At 45.5% G+C, this 25602-nt stretch overlaps 1 protein-coding gene across 11 annotated transcripts in view; it reads left to right on the forward strand.

Annotated features, from left to right (window-relative positions):
- LOC147641769 (regulatory-associated protein of TOR 1-like) overlaps positions 1 to 25602 on the forward strand; it is a 118069-nt gene that overhangs the window by 16394 nt on the left and 76073 nt on the right. For 10 of the 11 annotated variants that reach the window (XR_015266042.1, XM_086799253.1, XM_086799272.1 and 7 more), the window contains 5 exons: positions 8843 to 8945; positions 12262 to 12344; positions 12432 to 12590; positions 12694 to 12810; positions 12898 to 13058. Coding sequence is in view for 10 of the 11 variants with exons in the window: in XM_086799253.1 (XP_086655379.1) it covers positions 8843 to 8945; positions 12262 to 12344; positions 12432 to 12590; positions 12694 to 12810; positions 12898 to 13058 (623 nt within the window). In the remaining variant the exon portion in view is untranslated. The remainder of the gene's footprint in view (positions 1 to 8842; positions 8946 to 12261; positions 12345 to 12431; positions 12591 to 12693; positions 12811 to 12897; positions 13059 to 25602) is intronic. The other variant, XM_086799310.1, reaches the window with a different exon arrangement.

Here is a 25602-nt window from a genome sequence, read left to right on the forward strand (position 1 = left end):
TTTGGACTCCCTTCATGTAGGCGCCTCTTTTTGGACCAAAAAAAGCACACGTGTGGGCTTTTTTCAGTGGGGAAGCCTCTATTATTGACGAAACTCCATATTGGAGGGGGGCGCATGCTTTTTAGGAGTGCATGAGGGCTGGTCGACTGCATGGTTTGCCAGAAAGTAAAGTTTGACAGGCATAAGACTCCAGGGTTGCTTCAACGGTTGCCGATTCCGATTCAGCCTTGGGAGAGTATTGCCATGGATTTTATCACAGGTCTTCCTAAGTCACAGCAAGGGAATGATACCATCTGGACTATTGTGGATAGGTTCAGTAAGGAGGCACATTTTATTCTGGTATGGAAGACCATAAAGTCAGAGCATATGGCAAAGATATTTATGGCACATGTTTTCAAGCATCATGGTATGCCAAAAACGATTGTGGGGGATCGTGATCCTCGCACCACAAGTCTCTTTGGCGAGCATGGTTTGATAACATGGGAACGAAGCTGAATTTCTCTTCTGCATATCATCCAGCCACAGATGGGCAGAGTGAGATTGCAAATTCAGCTGTGCTTGATCTTTTGAAATGCTATGTGGCTGATCGCAAATCATATTGGGAAAAGTAGGTAGAGTTTGCTTACAACAATACAATGCATACTTCTACGGGCAAGGCGCCCTTTGGGGTTGTTTATGGCAAGATTATTTTGCCACCTTTCCTTCGCACAAAGGATGAGATATTTGCAGCAGATGAGTATGTATATTTGGATACGGCCTTTGCACAGGTCCGTACAGCCATACAGAGATCCCAGGATGAGCATAAGAAAGCTGCAGATAAGCATACAAAGCAATTGGATTTGAAGGATGGAGATTGGGTTTTATTAAAATTCCAAAAGGCTCGCCTTCGCAAGCAGACTGGGAAAGATGGTAACTATCCGAAGCTATTTTGCAGGTATTATCGACCATTTCAGATCTTGGAAAAGATCAATGAGGTAGCTTACAGGCTGGTGTTGCGAGATCATTGGTGGATTCATAATGCTTTCAATGACAGTCTCTTGAAGAGATATATTCTCGCCTAGCAGCGTCTGCAACCACACAACCTCGCAAGCAGCAACACAAGCAGCTCGGTACTCTGTCTCTGTCGAAGATAGGGCAATAGTTGGCTGCCTCTTATTGCTCCAAGAAACTGCTCTTGAGACGAGGGTAAAATGGTAACCTGAAGTAGATCTCCTCGTGTCTGGATCTCCTCCCCAATCTGAGTCACTCCAACCTTGGAGTCTGACTCCATCCCCTCTTGTGTAAAAGAGTCCTAGATCCTTCGTACTTTGCAGATACCGCAAGATCCGCAATCCTGCGTCCCAATGAGACTTCAATGGCGTCTGCATAAAAGAGCTCAACAGCCCCACAGAGAAGCTCAAGTCCAATTTGGTGTTCAGTAACCAGATCAATGAACCAACCAACTTTCGATACTGCGAGGCATCAACTGGCTCATAAGGATCATTAACGGTTAACTTTGTGTTTGGGTCTATCGACGAAGTAATAGGCTTGCAATTCTCCATCCCAAAGGCCTCAAGCAACTCATGAACATACCGCTGCTGAGAGACAAAAAAACCCCCTCTGGGTCTACCAGATCTCCAATCCCAAAAAGAAGTGGAGTAAGCCTAAGTCGGTCATCTCAAACTCCTTTGACAAGGTAGCCTTCGTCACGCTAATGTGCTCCACATGACCGTCCGTGAGAATGAGATCATCCACATAAAGGATGATAATCGTAACCATGCCGCGTTCCCGAAAGAGATACAGGTTAGGATTTGCAACCGATCTCTGGAATCCAGTCCGAACAAAGAAGAAATCAATCTTCTGATTCCAAGCCTTGGGAGCTTGCTTAAGACCATACAAGGCCTTACGTAACCTGTAAGCCATCCCTTCTGATCCTGGAACAACAAAGCCTGGAGGCTGCTCAACATACACCTCCTCCTGGAGGTCACCATTAAGGAACACAGATTTTACATACATTTGATACACGAGCCACCTCTGAGAAGAAGCAAGGACCAGAATGGTCCGAATCGTGGACATCCGTGCTGTCGGTGCAAAGGTATCCTCGTAGTCGATGCCTGGCCACTGAGCTTAACCTTTAGCCACAAGTCTGGCTTTGTGTTTGTCCATTGACCATCTGACGCATACTTGGTCTTAAAGACCCAGTTGACACCAATGACTGACCGTTTCGACAGCCTTTGTACCAACTCCCATGTGTTGTTCTTCTCGATGGCATCAAGTTCCACCTGCATGGCTTTCCTCCAAGTATCTTGTGAGTGGGCTTCCTTGACGGAAGTGGACTCCTTGTCCCGCATAATACGAGACATCAGAGCATAGTTTACCTGAAGAAGCTCCGCTGTATTGCTTTAGCTGTGTGATCTTCGAGGGCCGTCCTCTGTGGTCCACTCGGAGGGTAACTCCGTGACACTTGACTCCCGAAGGGTGTCCAACAACCACCTAGGTACTCGAACAAATCGTGGAGCCTCGTGCTATTGCGGGGGCACTACTCCAGCTGCGGGTTCAACCTCCTGTGTTGACTGAGGGTGATCAACTAGAGCAATAATATGGGAATCATCATCAGACTTTTCTGGATCTCCAAGAAGTGGTGGCTCCTCGACAGTGGATATTGGAACATGCTCATCAAAGACCACATCCTGGCTGACAACAATCTCATTCCTGTCTGGATCATACAATTTGTATCCCTTGGAAAGAGAATTATACCCCACGAATATAAGCTTGCGAGACTTGGAGTCAAGCGTCCCCCTCTGCTTCTTCGGAATATGTACATACGCATCACTCCCAAAAACACGGAAGTACGAGACATCAGGTTTCCTGCCAAAGTATGCCTCAAACGGAAAAATATTAGGTACTGAAGTTGTTGGAGACCGGTTGAGGGTATGGACAGCCGTTGCCACAGCCTCTCCCCAGAGTGGACGAGGAAGATCACGATGCTCCAGCATGGTCCTCACCATCTCCACCACAGTCCTGTTTTTGCGTTCTACAACTCCATTCTCTGAAGGCGATCCGGTATTGGCCAATTCCTTCTTAATGCCATGGTTTGCACAAAATGTGAGAAATACAGTCGAGGAGAATTCACCCCCTTTGTCAGCCCTGAGAGTGTTTACTTGCAATCCAGACTCTTTCTCCACCATCACGTGCCAATCCTTGAGCCCTGCAAAAGCTTGGTCCTTCTGTGAAAGAAAGTAGACCCACGTGAATCTGGTATAGTCATCAACAAGCAGCATAAAATAGAGAGATCCTCCCAATGATGGTGTCTGCTGAGGTCCACACAAGTCAGTGTGAATCAACTCCAACGGTTTCGAAGCCCGCCTGGAAGCCTGCTTCGGAAAGGATTCCCTGTGTTGCTTACCACGTATGCAAGAACTGCAACATCCTTGCCTATTGCCAACATCTGGCAAGCCAACCACCATCTGGTCTCGGAAAGCTCGCCGCAGTGCGTCCACATTTAAGTGGCCAAAACGAAAGTGCCACATATCTCCGACCTGAGAACCTATCAACGAGGAGAGTGCAGAGAGCTTGTAGATACCATTCTCTACACCGCCTTCCCAAACAACCTGGCCAGTCTCACGGTCCCGTAGAACAACTGAATGCTCCTCAAATTCCACCCGAAAGCCAGTCTTGCATACTTCATGCACTGACAGAAGATGAAAACCCAGAGTAGGGACGTAAAGAACACGGGAAGCATGCTTGCCCCCCTTGCCGTCCGGAATAATCTCCATCCGGCCCTCACTGTGTATCGGAAAAGTGGAGTTGTCGCCAATAAAAATGCGACCTGACTGCCGTTTTAGATCCAAAAAGAAGTCACGGGACGGAGTCATGTGCCTGGAAGCACCACTGTCAAGAATCCATTCCCGAGTATCCTTCGCGGTGAAGCCAACTGCCTCCTCGCTCGAAGACGATGAAGCATCGGAGTCCATCATCTCTAATTGCACAAATGCAGGAGTCTTTGCAGCTGAGGTTGAAGAATTAGCACTCTTCCCAGTCCGCTTAGGACACTTTCTCCAATAGTGGCCTTTGTTGCCACAATCATTGCAGGATCGTTCGGCCTTCAGCTTCTCTCGTTCTGTGTCGGGCTTCTTCTCAGAAGACTTCTCCGGTGAAGCCTTCCCTTTGCCCTTGTTGTTATTCCGGCCTTTCGATCGTTGGCCAGTTAAGGCCTCCGAACCTCCGCTGTGAGGAGGGTTCGTGAAACGTTCCTCCTGGTCCAAGACCATGGGCACAAGCTCCTCCCAAGTAATGGTGCTGAGCCTGCCACTCGTAATCAAAGAGGAGTAGAAAGCGGAATACTGAGCAGGCAAGTGGGACAACAAAGTAATGGCCATGTCTTCAGATGATATCTCCTTCCCAGCCTGGAGGACTTCTTGCTGAAGAGCCTGCACCTTGTTAATGGGCTCCCGCATCGTCGATGACTTTGCAGGGTTCATAATCCGCATCTGCACTTCCAAGGAGATCCTCTTCATGGGTGATAGTAGATACCCTATTATAAAGAGAAACCAAGTGCTGCCATATGCCTTTGGCCAGCGTCATGTGCTTTACGTGATTGATTACTTGTGGTGTGCAATTGAGGAAAATAAATGACTAGACCCTGGCGTTGACACGATCCCACATCTGTGCCTGTGCCTCTCGGTCCTTCTTCATCGACAGTAACTCCCCTTCCTCTGCTTCCGGCCTTGGAACCCCGATAACGATGAAATCAGCAAGGTCATATGACTCCAGCACAGATTCCATCATCACCTTCCAGATGTCGTAATTGTTCCCGTCCAACTGACGGTCTAGTAGGAACGTGGGGAGAGTCGGGATCTTCACATGCTTCTCAACCATCTCTAACAAATCTGCCATCGCGGGGATGTAACTGAAAAGGGTGGGTGGGTGGGAAAAAAAAACTCTAAACCTGCAAATGTCTGTCCAGCACTTTAGCCGGCCTTCCTCTTGCAACTTCTCGTCCCGAACAGTCCAAATAGTACACCAATCAGCAACGTAACTATCCCCCTCTTGCTCAGAAAACTCCCAAGATCTATCAAGAGCCTAGGGCTCTGATACCATGTCAAAATACGCAGTGGAAATGATAACGAAACTTAAGACCACAAGAGCAAGTAGAGTGCAGAAAATAGACAGCACAAGAGAAGGAGAGAGATAGGCGTATAACTCTTCTCTATACACAAGATCCCGAGGAAAACTGAATGAATACAATGTGGGGGCAATGGGGCCTATTTATATGGCCCCATGAGTGCAGTCGGCCAGTAGATGGACAGCCGACTGGACCTGAAATGCCCACGACTTGAAAATACAGCAGTTGGCCATCACTCGTGTGCAGCCGGCTAGCAGCAGGGAGCAACTGGGACTGCCTGTGACCAGTCGGCCAGCATTTGGTATAGCCGACAGGTCCTACACGGCCTCGCACACCCTGGAAAAATAGGGAAAAATGGGGAAAAAATACGGGGAGTGAGGAAAAATGATAAAACACCCTTACAGGGCGGGCACACTCACAACAGAGGCCCTGGTGTCTGATAAAGATAGGAGATGACTTATAACAATTTCATCCACTATGTTTGTGCACCAGCATATGTATGTGAGTTGCACATGCATGGATGACTTATTTTTGATGCCTAGACATTACTTGGTATTTTGCCTGTGAATGTCCATGGACTTGTAGATACGCGTGTGCACACCTGTTTGGGACTCATATGGTTTCCTTATGTGTTTTGCGTATGGTTTCCTTATGTGTTTTGCGGATGGTAAGTGTGCACACTTAACTCAATTTATTCATTATTTCATGTTACTAAGGTTTATTGGGTGCAGGGTTCACATTCACTTAAAGTGTGGGCGGACACACTTTCAATTTTATAAGTGAGTTCACATCAGGGTGGACTATTTTTAATGAACCAAGGCCAAATATGAGAGATGGGCACCCGGGCACTCCCAAAAAGCTCCACGAGTTGCTATTCTGGGTGTGGGAGGGCCAAAGTGGGCAAGCCTTGACTTGTAGAGCACTCATCTGAAAAATGTGGGCTTTTAGGAGCTGTTTGGACAGGAAAAACAGCAAAGGAAGGGGAGTTCTTTAAAGGAGGTGCATATTTCACATGCTTGAATGAGTTTTAAACTCATAAAAATTGAGATATTTCATCTCTCCTCTCTTCTCATTCAAGTCTAGTTCCAAAAAGTTAGTTTAACTGACCTAAAAATGGTCAAAAAGTGACCAAATTGACTTGGAAAATTCTAGAATCAGTTTGTTTGGTTAGGAGCTCAATTTTTCCTATAAATAGAAGGCTCCCCTTGTTGAAAAAAATATAGTGTTTATGCATCGTTACTCTACTCCACCTAAGCCAAGAACTGTGAATTCATTAATAATTCACTAGTTTTTGGAGCTTCTCTCTTTCTTCAATCCCCATTAGTGGCTCCATCAACATACTTAACCAATTGATTGGTTGGGGGCCTCTACCGTGAACAAAGAATCACTCATTTGCATGAGCTACAAGTGGAGTACATGCCAAGAGCAAGAGTCCCAGGGTTGGCTGGCTGCTATTTCTCTCTCTCTCTCACTCTCTCTCTACAGGGCTGGCCGACTGCATCTACAGGGCTGGAGGCTGTTAGATTTGTTTCCAGAAGTTGGCGCATGGCTGTTGGGATTGTTTTTGTGCTACTCTGCTGAGAACAGGGCTTGGATGGAGTGAACAGAGCCTCAACAGGAGCTGGCCGACTGTTGTAAGGGCCATTATTGGCTGTTGTTACAGGTTTGCAGGAGGTTTCTCGCGACGAAACTTGAGCAAACATGTCCCTAGACAAGTACCAAGCCTGGGGATGTGATCTGGTGGAACTTGTGGGTGGCCAGTGAGCCAAAACCATGGCTGGTTACTGTTTTGCAGGTTTGGGACAGCACTTTGTTAGAGGGTTGGTGACCGCTCTATCAAAGTAAAGGAGTGGTTGGTGATCACTCTACCGTGGTTGGTGACCGAGGGTATTTCTACAGGAGCGGTTGGTGATTGCTCAACCTTGGTTGGTGACCGAGGGTGTTGCAATAGGAGTGGTTGGTGACCGAGGAGTTGTAGGTAATGTGTTTACCTATGTTTTCACAGTTGGATAAATCTGGTGTCGGCTGGATGAGTATGTACTCCCAGGCACCCGCATCTTGTACATATAAATACTTCTGTTGGTAATAAAGATACCTAGGGGGGGCTGGCCCAACTTCAGTCCCTAGTCTTGTGTCATGTGCAAGTTGGTTTATGTTTGTAGGATGTATATTCTCATGCAATGTTTCACAATGATGGTAATCATGTATATGCTAGGAATGGTTGATGTATGTATGCTGTTTTGGTAGTGAATTGGTTCCTTATACACGTGCCCATTTGTGAAAAGGAGCATTTGGCTCGACATCATTGATACCCTCCGCGGCTAGTGGGGGAAGCTATAGGGTGGGTTTAACCGTATGCGAAAGCTTCGGGAAGCATTCTTGAGGCTCTAGTGACGTGGCCCTTTTCTCACAGGTAGAGGAGGTGAGCCCACTTGGCACTACTGGCCACCTATGTGGTTATTCCATTCTCCACCCGTTGTAAGAGATAGCCTTCTCCTCATCAAGCGGCCAGCTGGAGGAGAAGTGCATCCTTTCTCCCCTCTTGTTTCTTTGGTCCTTGCCTTGCACATGGAGGCGATTTTGTATCTAGTCCTTTTGAGGCTGTTTTTGTTAGTTAAATAGAAGGATCTTGTTTTTTTTTTTTGGGGGGGGGGGGATCCGGTGTACACTCGGATGACCTGCTCTGGAGGAGAGTCACGACCTTCGTGAAGAATCTTCCTCCTAATCAAGGGGAACAGATGCAAGCATGTACGGTCTCTAAATAGGCCTCGGAGAAACGGTTCTCTCTTCAAGAAACCCCGACACCCATCTCTCTCTCTCTCCCCCCCCCCTCCCTCTTCGTGAGTCACTGAGATACCTTCCCAGACATAGGCTTCGGCTATCTCCATCGAGGAGTTAACACATCATTCCCGTGCGTTACATGAATTGCAGGTATGGGCCCTTGGAAGCGCTCTTCTAGTGTGTTTTTTTGCTGTGGATGGCTTCCTCCTGTGTGCTGTCTTGCAGTCTGAATAGGGCTGGATTTTTGGTGCCTACTATGTGATGTCCTGCAGTTTGAATAGGTCCATGATTTTGTTTGTTGAATCTTGCTACCCTTATGCTCCCCCTAGACAGGGTTGCATTTTTACTTCCTACTGTGTGATGTCCTGCAGTGTGAATTGGTCTACGTTTTTGCTGAATCTAGCTGCCCTTATGCTCTCCCACATCTGGCCTTTGAGTGCCCACCATTGGACCCCCCTTGATGCACTTTCTTCCATCCGTGTCATCTGCCCTCTTCATCCACAAACTCGGCGGCCTTTAGGACCCGCTTGGAAGCACACTTCGGATGCGTTTTACTGCTGTGGATGGCTTCCTACTGTGCTGTCCTGCAGCCTGAATATGGCTGCGTTTATGATGCCTACTACTGTGTGTGTCCTGCAGCCTGAATAGGGCTGCGCTTATGATACCTACTACTGTGTGTGTCCTGCAGCCTAATTAGGTCCGTGTTTTTGCTGAATCTTGCCGCCCTTGTGGAGGAAATCTTGATCCCAAAGTGCCTATATTTGCATGTATACTATCTGCACAATTGCATGTGTTACTTGTGAGTGGTTTGTAATTCTGTTTCTGTAGAAGGAAATGCAAGTGAAATAATTAGATATTTAAGGTACTAACTTGTGCATTCAGTTTAATGTGCTCACTTGTTGTGTTGCTTTATTAGTTTCATTGGTTTTTGTGTAAGCTGTCATTCTATGTTTTCAGATGAAGACAGGGTCTGTGGCTTTGGTGTTATGCTTGAACATTGGTGTGGATCCTCCGGATGTAATAAAAATTTCTCCTTGCGCAAGAATGGAATGTTGGATAGGTAGCTCTCTCTCTCTCTCTCTCTCTCTCTCTCTCTCTCTCACCCCCCTGCCCCCCCGCAGTGGCATTGTCGCTATTGAAGTGTACAACTTTTTCTTACAGGGCCTTCATTTTTGTGTGAGACTAAGGTAGGCCAGGCGGTGCTATGTTGTGCTTGGATTTTTACAGTCTTGAATCCACTGTTGTTAGTATGTCGTACAAACAAACGTATTGCCTTTTTGGCAATGCTCTTTGAAGTTTGAATTGGAAGGAAGTCTCAAGCATTAGGATAACTAATCAGAAATGGAAGATCTGGGGGACGCTTGGTGAGCATTTTTTTAATATAAAAATGATTTCCTTTAGAATATAATGTTATACTACGTGGCAATGCTGGTTGCACTCTATATGACCTACCAGTAACCGCAATGTTGTAAATCCTCGAGGTTGTTCGCTTGACCATTTAAGAGCCATCGTCTGCACTCCAGGAAGGGCTGAAAGGAGTATAAAATTTCAGCTGCCCAGCTATGTATGGTGAGATCTCTTTAAGCAGGGGAAACACCTGCAGGATGGCCTCTTCTTCCATGTGAAACCCCAAACACATGGAGGAGGAGTTGGAACATGCCCACCTTGCAATTGACGTAAATGGCCACCACGCCTTTGTTTTTTTGGGCTTTGCTTTGTGGGCGACGAATCTTTAGGTCTTGGACATGTGGAAACAATGACAAGTGACAATTACTGGATTTTAGCTTTAGAATCATGGTAAATACCAACAAAGATGAGTTTAGAATGTTCCATGACGAGGTGAGTTTAGAATGTTCCATCTCTTGTGGAAGCGTGGTGTGGAATATGCTTAAAGTTTCAATCATGGTGAAGCATGTTGTCAAATTAGTGGTTTCCATCATTAAAAGGAAGGGGGGGAAAAAAAGAGAAGGAAGGCATGAAAGGAACTTTCTTCTATAGTGGCAAAAGACAGCACTAGAAAATGGCCAAACCATGCGGGAAAGCAACAGTGTCCATTGAAACAAACCTCAGTGATTTACCAGTCATCTAATCTGTGCCAATTCACGCCACAGTAAATTCACAAGCAGCATGTGCACTGAGCGAGGGTGAAGGGCACACAGAATCTTTAATGTTTGCCATAATTACTCAGGCAACTTAAGCAAGTTAGTGGAGATATGGCAATTGAAGCAAATATGTTTTCAAGATGATTGTTTTGAGTACACGTGTGATTCTGTAGAGTGTAGCTCAAAAGTAGGGAAAAAAGATGAGTTGAAAATAGCAAGAGAAAGAAAGAAAGCATGATAAGGGGGTTATTATTATTACTATTTTTGGACAATCTAGAGCTTCCAATCTCTTTTTTAATTAACTGGTTCTCTTGATTTAAATCGTAACTTTCTAAGTCAGTTTCTTTAGGAGCTATCAATTGAACTTTATGCTTGAACCTGCGCCAACTCTGGGACCTGGGTGTTGATGATGAAGACCCTCTTGGAGTCAAGATTGCACTTGGTTTTTGTTTAGTTTTGGAAATAACCTGAACTTATCTTTGGTATACCTTTCTACCTATTAGTGGACATGCAGATTTCTCATGAAGTCTCTGTTTGAGTTGTGGCCAGGTGGTTTATATTAATTCTTTCTATCCAAAAGAGGTGCATTTACCCAACGAGCTACTGTTGGTGCGTGTGCACACGTTTTCTTTAGTGCTAGCCTTCATCATGGATGAGTTTTCCGTTCACTTCCAAAGAAATGATAGAAAATCAGTTTGATGGTTTACCCATGAAACTATGGTGAAGACTTCACTTGCTCTAGACATCTCAGATCTTAGGGGTCTCATCCCTTCATCCTCTAGTTGTAGATTTAGGATATCCTTTGGCGACATGGCGCATACATTCTACTACCTTTTTGATCTCATAGATTCTCTGGGTCTTTTGAAGATGTAAATATATCTATCAATCTTCCTTTCTAGGGTGTTGACATGAGTGGGGATGCCATACATAGCACATAGTCTATGCTATGTATATGATAGAATTAATGATTTGAAGCTTTGTGAGAAGACTCTCACAGATGCAAGATTACACTTTGGCTTTTGTTGAGCTTGGGAAGCTACATGATTTCTCCTTTGGTATGCTTTTTTATTTTTTAATGTCCTTGTTTTCTTTCCTGAAATTTTCTGTGGTGTTTTCCTTGTTTGTGTTCCGCTTGTTGCTAAATAAGCGTGGTTATTCCCTCAAATTTAAGGTGGAATTTATGCTAACCTTACAAAGGTATATATAGAGCTTCCAAGCGAATGAGTAGAGAGGTTGTACAAGATTGCACACTATGGTGGGTATTTTGGAGTGAGTTTGTGTGAACGACTCTTATTTGGTTTTGGTCAAAAGATGAGCCTTGATGCCTATAAAAGCATGTACTTGGGTGGTTCTATTAACATTGAGCATGGCAGATCCAACATCCGATAGGTTTGACGTCCATACCCACCGAGGTGCAGACCCTTGAAACAACAGCTCCAGACCCGGGATAGACTTGAGAAGTATCGGAACCCCCCCCCCCCCACCCCACCCCCCCCCCTAGTAGTGGATGTGTCTCACCTCATAGATGTAGATGTGGATGGCATGGACACTCCAGCTGGGCCTTGGGGCTTTAGCTAGGCAGCATTATTTTGTCTTTTTTGTCTGTTTACTGATTTTTTGTGACACAATCTTTTTAATCCCTTGTGTTTCATAGACCTTATGGTCTTTTGAAGGCGTTTGATATAACTTTTTCTCTTTCTTTCTTTCTCTCTGTCTTGTTTTTGCTATCACATCTCTCTCTCTCTCTCTCTCTCTCTCTCTCTCTTTCTTTCTCTCTGTCTTGTTTTTGCTATCACATCTCTCTCTCTCTCTCTCTCTCTCTCTCTCATTGTAGTTATTGCACACCCAGATTCAGCTTTTTAGTTCAGTACTTTTTCATTTTGTTGGGATGACAGAGGATACCCCACACAGGTACACTGATTTGTCTCATAGGCCGAGTTCGGTCTTTTGGAAGACGTTAATAAAATCTTTCTTTATTTCTCTCTCTCTCTCTCTCTCTCTCTCTCTCTCTCTCTCTATCCACTACCATATAGATGGCTACAAGAACCTTAAGTCGAGATGCTTACATGTCATCGAGAGGACATGCTGGGGTTAATAAATAAAGAAGACTGATGGATTTATAAGTTCAGTGCACATTGTCCATTTCTTTGAACTGATAGCTTACTTATGTGCTTGTTGTTCATTCCCTGGTCTTGATATCCAAGATCTTTTTGTTTTTTTGCAGTTAGCTGATACAGTCTTTTTTGTCAATTAACTTTATTTTCTATGTAACAGATCCATTCTCAATGCCAGCACAAAAATCTCTTGATGCCATTGGAAAAAACTTGCAAGCACAGTATGAGCGATGGCAGCCAAGGGTACAGGCCTGTTCAGATTTTATATTGAAAGGCGCAGTTTCTTCTTCCTATAATTTTGTTCTCTGACAGTGCCTTTCTATATGGCAGGCACGGTACAAATTGCAGCTTGACCCAACGGTTGAAGAGATAAAGAAGCTCTGTGCACATTGCCGCAAGAGTGCGAAAGCAGAGCGTGTATTATTTCACTACAATGGGCATGGGGTTCCCAAGCCAACAATGAATGGAGAGATCTGGTTGTTTAACAAGGTGGATAGATTGAATAAAGTGTTCTTGTTTACTGGTTTCCAGGAAACTCTTCCTTTTCATGATATGCTATCCCCTGAGACTTAGATGGTTTGGTGGATGCCAGAGTTATACACAGTACATACCATTGTCTGTGTATGAGTTGGAGTCTTGGCTAGGGACACCATCCATATATGTGCTTGACTGTTCTGCAGCAGGGATGATCCTCAATGCATTTTGTGAGGTGGGTTCTGCAAGCTGGACATGTGTCAAGGAAACAAACCGTAAAATATTATTGGTAATCCTGTTAATTTGAAAATCTGTTGTGCAGCGGCCAGAGTGGGGCCTCAGTGGGTCAGTTCCTTCTGCTATGAAAGACTGTATCCTATTAGCAGCATGTGGACCGCATGAGATTTTGCCTCAACATACAGAGTTACCAGCTGATGTTTTTACATCTTGCCTCACGACACCAATTAAGATTGCTTTAAGATGGTAAATTATACATTTTTGTGGAGATATTTTGTGCTTCGTTGTTTCATATCCTGTGTGAGTTGTGTGTGTGTGTGTGTGAGAGAGAGAGACAGAGAGAGTAATATTAGCGTCTATGAAATACCCCAAGGGTCTGTGAGACCAAAAAAGTGACACAATGGTATCATGGATATACTAAGCCATGGAAAAGTGAAAGTAAAGATAAAAATAAAACACCCAACAGTAGAGTATGTACATGGGATTAGCAAACGATGATACACCCCCCCCCCCCTCGCATCTAGAACTGATCTGATGGTGGAGGGGATGATAGGCCTCTGTGATGGGAGCATGTGATATCTACGGAGAATATCTTGGACCTGCCTCTGTCAGATGCAGGATAGTGGTGCTATGGATTGAGGGCGTTTGGCCTGCACAATAGATCGGGCTCGCTCATTGATGAGGACTCCTCTGGGGCGTGGAGCTGAAGCGTTGGCATGGGTGTTGGGCTCTGATGTCGGAGCAGAGGCACTGGCGTGGGTGGTAGACTCCGATGTGGACGCCTATACCACGAAGAAATCTATGATGGCTCTTTGAGAGGTGTCTTGTCGAGGCTGCTCTTGTCTCTCTGAACGTGCTGCCTCAGTACTACATCCTTGTGTCGTCTGATCAACTACATGCCCAGGCATCACGATCCTCATACCGTATCACCCGTTTGAGTGGGTCAAACTCCCCTTGGAAACGGGAGAAAAATCTCCCTTGTATCTCAAAGTAGGCCGGGCAACTCAACATATACTGTTCCTCATCCTCACTCTCTCCTGCGGCGCATACTCTGCATATCCTCTCCTCGCATGAGATCCTCGGCTCGGCTATCATCCTCACTCTCTCTTGCGGTGCATACTCTGCATATCCTCTCCTCGCATGAGATCCTCGGCTCGGCTATCATCCTCACTCTCTCTTGCAGTGCATACTCTGCATATCCTCTCCTCTCGTGATATCCTCGGCTCAGCTAGTCTCTACCCTGAGGATCACGATACGCATAGCATGTGATATGTGTATCTGTATGTATCTCAGGATCGCGTCTCAAGAAGTGATCTTTGTAGAACTTAGATTTGTTATCAACCTCTAAACTGGGACACCCACGCCCAATGTATGTATAGTAGATCTAATCAGATGATCCAGTTGGTCTCATGCCTTGAGAGGTTGAGGTAGGGGGAATCAAGGCTGTACTGAAATGGGGGAAGATGATCCATGTGTATGCCATGTGCATGTAATCAGAGAGAGAGAGAGAGAGAGAGAGAGAGAGAGAGAGAGAGAGATTAACCTCTACGAGAGGCCAAAGTCGGCCTATGAGACAAAAAATAATACAACTGTGTTCTTCCGGTCATCGGAAGAAAAGAAAGAAAAGAAAAAGTGTGCATGTGTCTGGATACAACCATGAATCATCATGGATCGGTGGAGCCCATATACAAACAATATAAAGGGGGGGTGGGGATGTGGATGGAGTGCCAAGGCAAGATGCATCTCTATATGCTGAAGGGGTAGTACAAGCATGCTATGCAGATCTATGTCTAACTCCATCCAATGCCATAAGAGGGATATAAGATATCATACATCGCCGATGCTGAGGCTGTGAATGGCGTGAACATGTACCCTGAGTCTGAATGAATGCGAGCTAGCCTCTCCTGTGTCTCCATCTGGTGTCTCATTCGGATAGCTGGTATCTCTTGGTGACGGAGTCGGGGTGCTCTATGTCCAGTCTGTCTAGGTCTCCTCCTCGCTCTCAATTCCTTTGCTCTCTGTGCGGTCACCCCACGTGGTACATCAGCTGGCACTAGCATAGCTCTCTGGAAGAAATTTGTGAGCTGGGACTGTCTCCCATCCCTAGTGGGAGCGAGTGTCTGGAGGAGTCTCTCGAGAACTAAGAAGCTCTAGTAGTAGTCTGCCAAGCTGTCGCTGGTCCGAGGCCTCCATCAATTGATGTAGTGAAGAGTGCTCCTCAAACAATCCTGCATCTTTGACCTCTTGGTGGGCTCTACATCTACATACAAAGTGATCCTCAGTCTCCACCTCCTCGCGGCACAATCTGCATATCCGCTCAGCTTTGGGAACCCGTGCCGCTCTCCCAGCTTCTATCTCTAGCTGATGTGATGAGACTCGTAGCTGTCCAATAGCAACGCAAGAGCTGTGTGGCATGTATACATTCATGTACCGCGGTCGCTATATAAACCCATCCCTTGAGATGCTCATAAAGTGGTCTGTGTAATACAGCATCTTCGGTGGTAGTGGGCTCTCTGGTGCTATCCATGTCTCCTGTATGTAGTGCTGCCATATGTCCTGTCTCATCACTCTGTTCCTCTCATTGAGAGAGAGGTAACCCCGTGGAGCAGAGTGATCATACTGAAAAGGTGGCAACCGCTCAATGTCTATCCCATGATGTGAGAACCACTGTACCATCTGTGCATACCAAGATCCAGTGTGTCTAGCCTCGGCCAGCTGTCTGGATGCCTCAAAAGCTCGGCGGGATAATCTCTCCGTGGGCATCTCCCTCATCTTGTATATAAAGGAGATCGTCTAGAACAATGCCTCCACTGCCATAGGTGGTGCAGCAAACTCAGCTCGAACAATGTCATGCGGGACGGATGGTTTGCTGCGTATCATCCTCGAGAGCATCAAGATCTGTGGTCTCTCCAGCTGTACCCATGTGGAGGCTGCAAGCCCTGGTGCCCAAACCGCTGCTGCATACATCAAGGCTGGTGTCACTAATGTTTCAAAGAGCCACCCCTTCGTGCGGGGTTCCTGAAAATGTCCCTGATGACATTGACGCTCAAGGCCAGCAAGAGCTGCATACCCCCGGGGCACTCTGTCTCGGACTGCCTGAGCCATGGAGAAGCGTCCAGTTGAGCTAGTAAATGTGATGCCAAGGTAAACATAAGAGCTCACCACCTCGACCCGCCCTCCTGCTAATGTGAGAGTAGTGTGGCTCCTGACTGCGGGTGAGGTGTGGAAGATCATAACCTTGGTTTTCCCAAGGTGCACTCCACAAGGTGTCTTTGAAGCCCAACCTGCGTGTCGGATACCAAGACGATGTCATCAGCATAAAGCATAACATGGACAGTAATACCTGATAGCTCAACCCAGAGCCTCCTCCCTGTGTGATGTAATCGACCACCTCATCAATATAGAGCCCAAAGAGCGTGGGGGAGAGTGGGCACCCCTGCTTGACACCAATGGTGCTAGCAACTGTGTCGGACAAGCCTCCTGGGCGTCGGACTCTTCCAAAGACCTTCTCACATAGCCTGTATATGCCCCACATCATGTCTGAAGGTATGCCTAGTGTCTGTAGTCGCCGAAAGAGGCGCTCTCTGGGCACAGTATCAAATGCCTTGTGGAAATCTACAAAGCAACAATAGAGCCGTTGCCTCCGTGCCTTGGCCTGATCAATCAGGCACCTCAATGTAAAAATGTGGTCGATGGTCGAGAAGGCTCGTCGGAAGCCTGCCTGGCTTGCTGCTCTCAATCCCCCAACCTCTGCATGAGTGCTCAGCTCTGCCTCCAAAACTGCCCCGTATAGTTTTGGAGGCAGAGAGAGAGAATTATATTAACGTCTCTGGGAGGCTAAAATGGCCTTTGAGACCAAATACACAATATGAAGACCATGAAGGTCTTAAGCCACATGTCCGGGCTAGCAAAATAAAAACTTCAAAAAAAGAAAGTCCTAATCTACTAAAGCTACGATGCCACGCATCGAATACATTCAGCTGTTCTCAACATCGGGTCTAACTTTTTGGGTTGGGTTTGCGGAAATGTTCAATTGAGACCTTTGCCCTCATAGTACACTGCCACTTTTATTTTTTTCTTTTCTTTGCGAGTTGCTCAAACTTTAGTTAACTATGCAGGCATCCGCTTAAGCTGCGTTGGGTCAGTTCTTCTGCGATCCATATCTTGATGTTTGAGTGCTTTTTGACTGTTCGAGAATCTCAAATCTTCTCTTGTTTGGTATGGTAGGTGAGTATTGCATGATTGCCTTGTTGTGAAACATCGCGATTCCACTTTCTTGGCACGACTTCGGCTACTTGCTCATCTAAAAATCTCTCCTCCTCTCCATCCATGTGTCCATCCATATGCCATTCTTCAGGTAAACAACTACGCGGATCTGAAGGGCCTTTGACTACCTCAATTCTCTTCTTGGACTTCAGCTATGATTTTTGACTTGATATGTCCTTGCAAATCTTACTTGACCACTGTTTTGATGTTGGTGGCTGTCTCTTCAAAATCATCTTCTCAACTTCTTACCTTGGTGATGATTTCCTAAGGGTCAAATGCCGAGCTCAGTTTGTTATGCAAGGTCGTGACTCGATCTTGGAGTTTGTGAACAGGCTTCATTATGGCTGAGTCTGCCCTGCATCTCCGGAGGTTTGACAAAAACTGAGAAAGGGATTTGTGTGAATATATGCTCTTGTGTGTGTGTGTGTGGACTGCATGTGTGAGAGCATATCTTGATATAGAGTTCTACACCCACTATCGGGCACTGATGACGTTAGTGGGGATGTCGTAGTATCTAGTCCATACTATGCATAATGGAGTTGATAGTTTTATAGTCTTGTGGGTTGACTACCATGAGTATATAACATGCACGTTCCTAAAAGGTGAATTTGGGCATGTTCTTGGATTCATCTAGGTATATATATATCCTCTCAACCATGTGATTTGCTCCAACAAATAAGTGGTTAGCTTGCACAGGCCTTGGTGTTGCCAAGGTGGCCATGAAACTCAGCTTCTTTGGCATTCTCAATTTCACCGTAAAAACCTTCTTTGGAATTATGAAAAAAAGTATAAACCCTAAAGATAAGGTTTTTTTCCACTCACTCGTGTTTTTCATCTTTGTAGAAAGTGATGGTGCCCTTCAGTTTAGTGCTGCTAAGCGCTACTTCTCTCGCCATAGGAGCAAACTGGAATACGACTTGTGGCCGAATGTGATGGTGTACATGTGATGGTCAAGCTGAGCGTGGAATCCTCCGTAGAGGTTTGCACATCGCGAGGGTGCTAAATTCCAAAGGTAGGGGCAAGATACCAGGCTGGGCTGAGCTTTTAAAAGCGGATGGGCTATAGAGGCATAGGCACGAGCGGGTCACCACTTGAAGCTGCTTGAGGCTGGGCAGCTGGAGGGCTTTGTGCTACGGAGGCTTTTCAGTGCCGATGGCCTATAGAGGCAGAGGCAGAGGCAGGGCAGGAAGTGGTTCTGTTGGAGGTTTAGCTGGAGGGCGTTGTGCTACAGAGGCACCCATGGCTTGTTTCTAACCTCTCCAAGTTGGGAGATGGAGGCTCCACTTACTGAGGAGTTGCGAGGAGGTTGGAGAGAGAGAGAGAGAGAGAGAGAGAGAGAGAGAGAGAGAGAGATATTAACGTCTACAAAAGACTCCAAGAGTCTATGAAACCAAAAGTGACACAATGGTTCCATAGATATACCAAGCCATGGAAAATGGAAAGGAAAGGTAAAAAGAAAACATCTAACCCTAGTGTGTGTGCATGTATTCAACAGTTGATTGTGTGTAGAGTGAGATATGCTATGTGTACCTTTTTGTTGTAATAATTCTTTTTATTTGTTATGATCCTTGGTGCTAGGCTTCATTATGGCTGAGTTTGCCCTGTATCTCCAGAGCTCTGACATAAACTCAGTACACAGACCTTTGTATGAATGTACGCTACGTGTACGCATGGGGGGGGGGTGGGAGTGTGTGGGAGCATATATTGATACCAAGTTCTACACCCAATATTGGGCACTCATGACTTTAGTGGGGATGTCATAGTATCTAGTCCATACTATGCATGATGGAGTTGATGGTTTATTGTCTTGTGAATGACTACCATGAGGTATATTGCCCTTTCTTATAAGGTGAATTTGGGCATGTTCCTGGATTCATCTAGGTATTTGCTATGTGTAGAGTGAGATATGCTTTGATTAGCTAATGACAATACCCCGCAAAACATAAACAACTAAATGCATGTACAATGATGATGGCAATAGGCATATATCTAGATACCTGTTAAATGTCAATCCTTTTCTAGTTCTCATCACCAAGGTCCATCCCCATAAAGGAACCTTGTATATCATGCTGGTGGGTGTTGGAAATCGGAGAAGAAATTCATTACTGCTAATTACACATCTGCATTTTGATAAACGTGAGAGAGACAATGGAATGCAAAACTGACACAATGGTTCCACAGATATACTGGGCCATGGAAAATTGAAAGGAAAGGTAAAAAGAAAACATCTAACCCTATTGTGTGTTCATGTAATCAGCAGTTGATTGTGTGTAGAGTGAGATATGCTGTGATTAGCTAATGACAATACCCAACAAAAAATAAACAACTAAATACATGTACAATGATGATGGCACTAGGCATATATCTAGATGCATGTTTAATGTCAATCCTTTTCTAGTTCTCATCGCCAATCTTTGCCCCCATAAAGGAACCTTGTATATCATGCTGGTGGCTGTTGGAAATTGGAGAGCGAATATTGAAGAAATTCATTACTCCTTAATTACACTTAATGGTTAATGATCTACATTTTAATAAACGTGAGAAAGACAATAGAATGCAAAAGTGTACTTTCTATTTTAGACTGAAAGGTGTATACATGAATGTCACGTGCATCCCGCACTTGGATGCCACGTAGACATTTCTGTACAGAAGGTGCAAGACCTGGGATGGAAAACTGGTCCCATGTGAGCCAAGTCCAGGACGAGTCAGCCAGGGTTGCATGCCAATCGTGTGAGGTCAGGTTTGCATTGTCCTACACACGAGTCCAAGGTCAGGTGTGCATTGTCCTGCACATTAAACAGTGCCAGTCCGCGCTGTGAGTTTCCCTCTGGAATGATGTTAGTGGTTCTGTGTATCTGGTATGATACTGGATGCTAGATCACTGTGTAGACAGTTAGGGTTTGCATATAGGAAAGGCGCCAGCCCATAGGGCTATCCCAAGGACACGTGGGGGCATGGGGAAAGTGTAAGACCACCCCCATAAGGGCCAGGAAGACCTTGGCTGTACCCACGAGCCAATTGATGGCCATGTAGGACAGCCCTAGGGCTCTTGGAAAGGTAGCCGATTGGTTACACAGCCCCAAGGGACTGTAGGCCATGTGTGGGGCAGCCCACACAGGCTGCCCAGCAGCCAATATTTAATGCGCATAGTGCCCAGCCCTGTTTTTAGTCATGCGCAGCATATTCAACGTTTAATGCTGTATTTTACTAGTCGTGGAGCATTTTTAGGACAGAAGACTGCTGTAGATCCAGCCGACTGGTTGTCCTGAAGGGTATAAATACCCAAGCCACAAATCAGTTTATTCATCTCATCAATCACCAAGTGCTGAAGCTGAACCAAGGGCTAGGACAACCAAGAACAAGCTAATGCAGAAGGGGTGAAGGATTGAAGGTCAAGGGCAGAGATCCATGTCAGCCAAGAAGGTTCAATCAGTCTTCATTTCAGTTTTTTGCATCATTCTAATAAAAGCAAAAACACCATTCGTGGTGGGGGCTTTACAGAGGGTATTTGGGACCCAATACTGTGTCCTCTTCTCCCTCTCTCTCCCTCTATCTTTCTGCACATCTATATTCAGTTTTGTACGTTAAATTCGTCGCGACAAGTGTGCTGTTTTTGTGAGCATTGAAGTTACCCCCGAAGCTTCCGCATGTTACAATGAATATATAGACCTAGAAACAGTCTCTTTCTCCGCTTGACATGCACAACTCCTTGCATGCCACTAACTTTTTCTATTTTGTCTCTAGCTTTCGCCTTATCCTAATACCCATTTACAAACTCACATAACCAAGTAAACGCATGTGATAGTAGTATGTACTAAGGTTGAAACCATCCAATAGTCTCCCTTTCAATGGAATGTGTTATACAATAGCATCCTCATGAAGTCTCTAGATGCTTGAACGTGCTCCCCCTAGCTCTGACCAAAGAGTTCCATTACAATTCCATACTACCATTTTCAAGTCAACTTTGGTCTCACAGGTCCCGTGTCATATCACGGTGTATTACCCACGTGCCTGCTTTCCTAGCTTCCATGACCTCGACCATGCCATTTGGTCGGTGTTCGACTTGTATTTTGGTGCCTCGAAGGGTAGCCCTCTTTTTGAGGAATTCGTCCTAGCTGCCTAGTCTCCAAAACTTAAGATGAGGGGTTGTTTGCTCTCGATTTCATGGATGGGTTGACTCCCTCTTTCTAACCACGAGAGAGAGAGAGAGAGAGAGAGAGAGAGAGAGAGAGAGAGATTTATTAACGTTATGAAAGGCCAAAATGGCCTGTGAGACAAAAAGGATTACGACATATCATGTCCTTGGAATACATCATCATGGGTACTAAAATGAAATGAAAGAAAATGAAAAAGCTGAAATGCCAGAGCTAATCCATGTACAAAGAGCATAGGCTTGCATATTATCCTAAGATATCCCTCATGGGGTGCTGCAACATGGTAGAGAGAGAAATGAAATGTTATATTAACGTCTTCAAAAGGCCATAATGATCTATGAGACAAAAAAGTTACATCATGGTGGATCTGATACAATGTCTGGATAAAAAAACCAAAAAATGAAAAATAAAGATGATACTACTGGCACCTAGAAAATGAAACTGGAACTGGAAGGTAAACAGAAACCCTTATAGGGTGTGAATATAGTGAGGGGGAGAGTACGCTATGGAGGTGAGTGGAGTACAGTGAGGGGATACAATATCATATGGGACGGGGGGTACCCTATGGAGGTGCCTCCATCTCATAATATGTGCCGCATCGGACGCTGGCAGATCTCCTCAATATCCTCTGTGGTCAGCACCCTGACTGGGTGCCCCATGTTTTCTATAGCGGACATCCTGCTTCGCAGTCAGGTGTTATGTTTGCTGTTCGTTCGAAGTTTCAGCCTTCGCTTGTGATTCAAGATGTTCATGGAAGATTTCTAGTGATACAGATTGTTTGGGATGATACGCCTTTATGGTTGTTAGGGGTGTATGCTCCAAATAATGCTCGTGCACGCCGTTTGCTGTGGAATGACTTGTGTGCTCTTTCAATCTCTCATCCTGGCTTTGTGATGGGGGACTTTAATATGTGTGTCTCTAGGAAGCAAGCCACGTCGCCTCATTCTGTAATGGATGGCCCGGAGAGAAAGGCGTGGGAAGCTTTTGCAGCAAGGTCGCTAAAACAAGACATGTGGTCTTGGTTGCATTCAGATGAAAGGGGTTACACTTATGCCTCACAACAGTTTCGGGGCACTTATGCTAGATTGAATAGGATGTATATTTTACATCAAGATCTCTTTTTGCCAGAGATTCTTACTATGATGGTTGATCAACAACAGGTTTTGTAAGATCATTGGCCGCTTGTGTTTGAAATGGTCTATCATCCTCTGGATGCATATAAAGGCTTGTTGGGACGCTTGCCTTTGCGCTTAAATCACACTCGTGGCTGATTATCACGCTTGGCCAGTGTTCCTTACCAACACTCAGAAATTAGCACGACATTATGGTCTTGCTAATGCCTCTATACAAAAACAACATGTGGCTCTTCTTGAGTCGCATTTAAAGGGCTTGCAGGCGTTTATGTTTACTGACTCTATGGATGCTGAAGTTGCGGATGCCATAGAATGGCTGAAAAAGGAGCTATCTAGGGTGCAGGAAGCACAATATGTTCGCTTTAAATTACTTGCACGTCTTGATGCTTTGCGGGATGCTAACTGTCAATCTCATTGCTTCTATGATAAGTTGCATCAAAAACATATGCGTGAGAATATTGTTAGGCTGATGGATGCCAAAGGCAACCTTGTTACTCAACCTTCTGAGGTTATTCAGCATTGCATCAGGTTTTATGAAGATTTGCTTGCCCCTCGAGAGGATGTCTCATCGGCTGTCCTGGCTGCAAGGGAGTCATTGTTTGTTGAAGTACGATATCAAGTTGACCCTGATGTGGCGTTTCAGCTTGATGCTCCTGTTACTCAAGGGGAAGTGGAAGCTGTTCTCTCCAAACTTCCCATGGGAAAGAGCCCTGGTTGGGATGGTTTGACAAATGAGTTTTCCCGGACATATGCTGATCAGCTTGCAGAGCCTTTGACGCTTATTTGTCAAAGGGTTTGGGATGAGGGATATATGCCTGCCGATTGGAAGTTGGGCATACTTCGTTTGTTGCCCAAAGTCCCTTCGCCTACTTCTTTGGCTCAATGGCGCCCGATCTCACTTATGCGTATTATGTATAAAATCTTTACAGAGATTTTTACCTTGCAGAAGGTGCTTCCTACTCTTGTTCATCCATATCAATATGGATTTGTGCATGGCAAGAATATTTTGCATAATATTCTTAATGTTCAAATTGGAGTGGATTATGCCAAGGCAAAGAAGCAAGATATTGTGATGGTGCAGCTGGATCTTGAAAAAGCTTTTGATCATGTCAGCTGGTCTTTCCTTTCTCAGTTAATGACAGCCATGGGCTTTGGTCCCAAAATGGCTAATTTGGTGCATTTACTTGGCTGTGGCTCTATCACGCGGATTATGCTCAATGGAGGACTTTCGGATGGTATTTCTCTCACCCGTTCTCTCTGGCAGGGCTGTCCTCTTAGCCCTCTTTTCTTTGCCATTGCCACTCATCCTATGTTATCTCGCCTAGATGCTATGGCATCGCATGGTGAAGTGGTTGGTTTGCACCTCCCTCATGGCAAGCAATTGGTTGCTCAAGCCCTTGCGGATGACACTTTTATGTTTCTCAGGGCCGAAAAAGCCAATATAGATCGAGCAATGGAAGCTTGGAATAATTTTGCATTGGCTTCTGGGCTGAAAATAAACTCAACAAAATCAGCCCTCATTGTATGCACGGAATTTGATCTTGAGGCATTAGGGTGGTGAGGCCGTGTGGTGCATACAGGAGACATTGTTCGTCATCTTGGATATCCGGTGGGTGTGGATGTGGACCCCCAAGCGCTTCTTGCTTGGATTTCTGCTCGGATCTCCGATAAATTTGTGTATTGGAAAGCTCAAGGGTGGCCTATGCATGTGAGGGTTAAGGTAGCTCAGGTTATTATGCTTAGCATGATTTCCTATTTTTTGTCTTTGCTACCTTGGACGCACAAATCTCTCATCCGTTTGGTTGCTCCCATTCGGTTTATGCTGTGGAAGAGGCAAGGAAATATTATGGGTCAAACATGGATAGCTTGGAATCACATTACGACGCCCAAAAGAATGGGTGGGGCTGCTTTACTGGATGTCCGCTTGCATATGGTGGCGCGTAGGTGGGCGCTTTTTCAGGATATGTGTTTGCAGGAGCAGCCTTGGGTATTCATGGCTCGTGACTTGATTGAGTTGGAGGGATTGTCACATGGGTGGACACGTGTGCATGCCTCATGGTGGGACATTGTGAATGCGGCTCATCCTGTCCGTATTCGCTCATCAACATTTTATCACATATTCTCCTTTCTTGGCATGAAGTTCTAATGTTGGCTCGGTGGGATCCTGGTCATGAAAGACTACTTTTGAACTCTTTGCAGTTCGAAACATTTGTGGAGTCGCGTGTTATTGTTTGGCCAGACAGAGATGCTTCACGCATACGACTCAACCGCATGGTCAGGCTAGGCTTGGTTAGAATCCGAGATGCTGTGATACCTGGTCGTGACAGGCCATATTCGTTTTGTCGTATTCGGCAGCACTTTAGGGTTCCTCGGACATTTCAGCCACTATGGGTTGACATCATGCATGCAATTGAGCCTTTTACTCCATTGCCTCGGCCATCTGCAGATCAGCCTTGGCTTGATTGGGCACTATGTAAATCTGGTGACTTGATATCACTCTCAACTAACCAGGTCTATCATAAGCTTGTATGAGAGAAAGATTGGGTTTCAGCCAAGGCCAATAAGGTGTGGGGATTGCACAAGTCTAAATCATGGTGGCAGAAAACTCTTATGCGTGGTTGGCAGTCTAAACTCCCTTACCAAGGTAAGGTTTTCATTTGGAGGATGTTGGTGGGAGGGTTACCTACACGGGATCAGCTGAGCCGTCGTAAAATTACACTGGCCTCTTGCTTCTTCTGCACGACATGCACTGAAACAGTTATGCATCTGTTCATGAGTTGTCCAGTGGCCCGTTAGATTTGGTCTTTTGTCTCTCGCGTTTGGGAGGCAGTAGAGAGGTCTACTGTTTTGGCTCATCAGTGGATATTTGGGATTTGTCCTCAAGTCATTACTTCAGACAGTCACCTTGTGATATTCCATTTCCTTAGATGGACAGGACTTTGGCATATTTGGACTACACGGAATGGGTTCATTTTTGATTCCTTGTCTGGAATACATGGGCACATTCTACGTATCCGCGGTTTGCTGCTTTGGCAGTTTTCTTCTCTTCTCTCAGCTCAGCTACTGGATGCAGATGTTATTTCGTTATGGTCTACGGCGGCTCAGCTGGCTCATCTTTGATGCTTTTATCTTGGATGCTTATTTGCCTAGGAGGCTTTCTTATTAGTGTACAGGTTTGCATGGTCATGATCCTTTAGAGGATCTTTTGTGGGGGTTTTGTTTGGGGCCATAGGTTGT

Source organism: Cibotium barometz, chromosome 1 (genome assembly GCF_041138505.1).
Source record: "Cibotium barometz isolate CiBa-2024 chromosome 1, ASM4113850v1, whole genome shotgun sequence".
NCBI classification, from domain to species: Eukaryota; Viridiplantae; Streptophyta; class Polypodiopsida; order Cyatheales; family Cibotiaceae; genus Cibotium; species Cibotium barometz.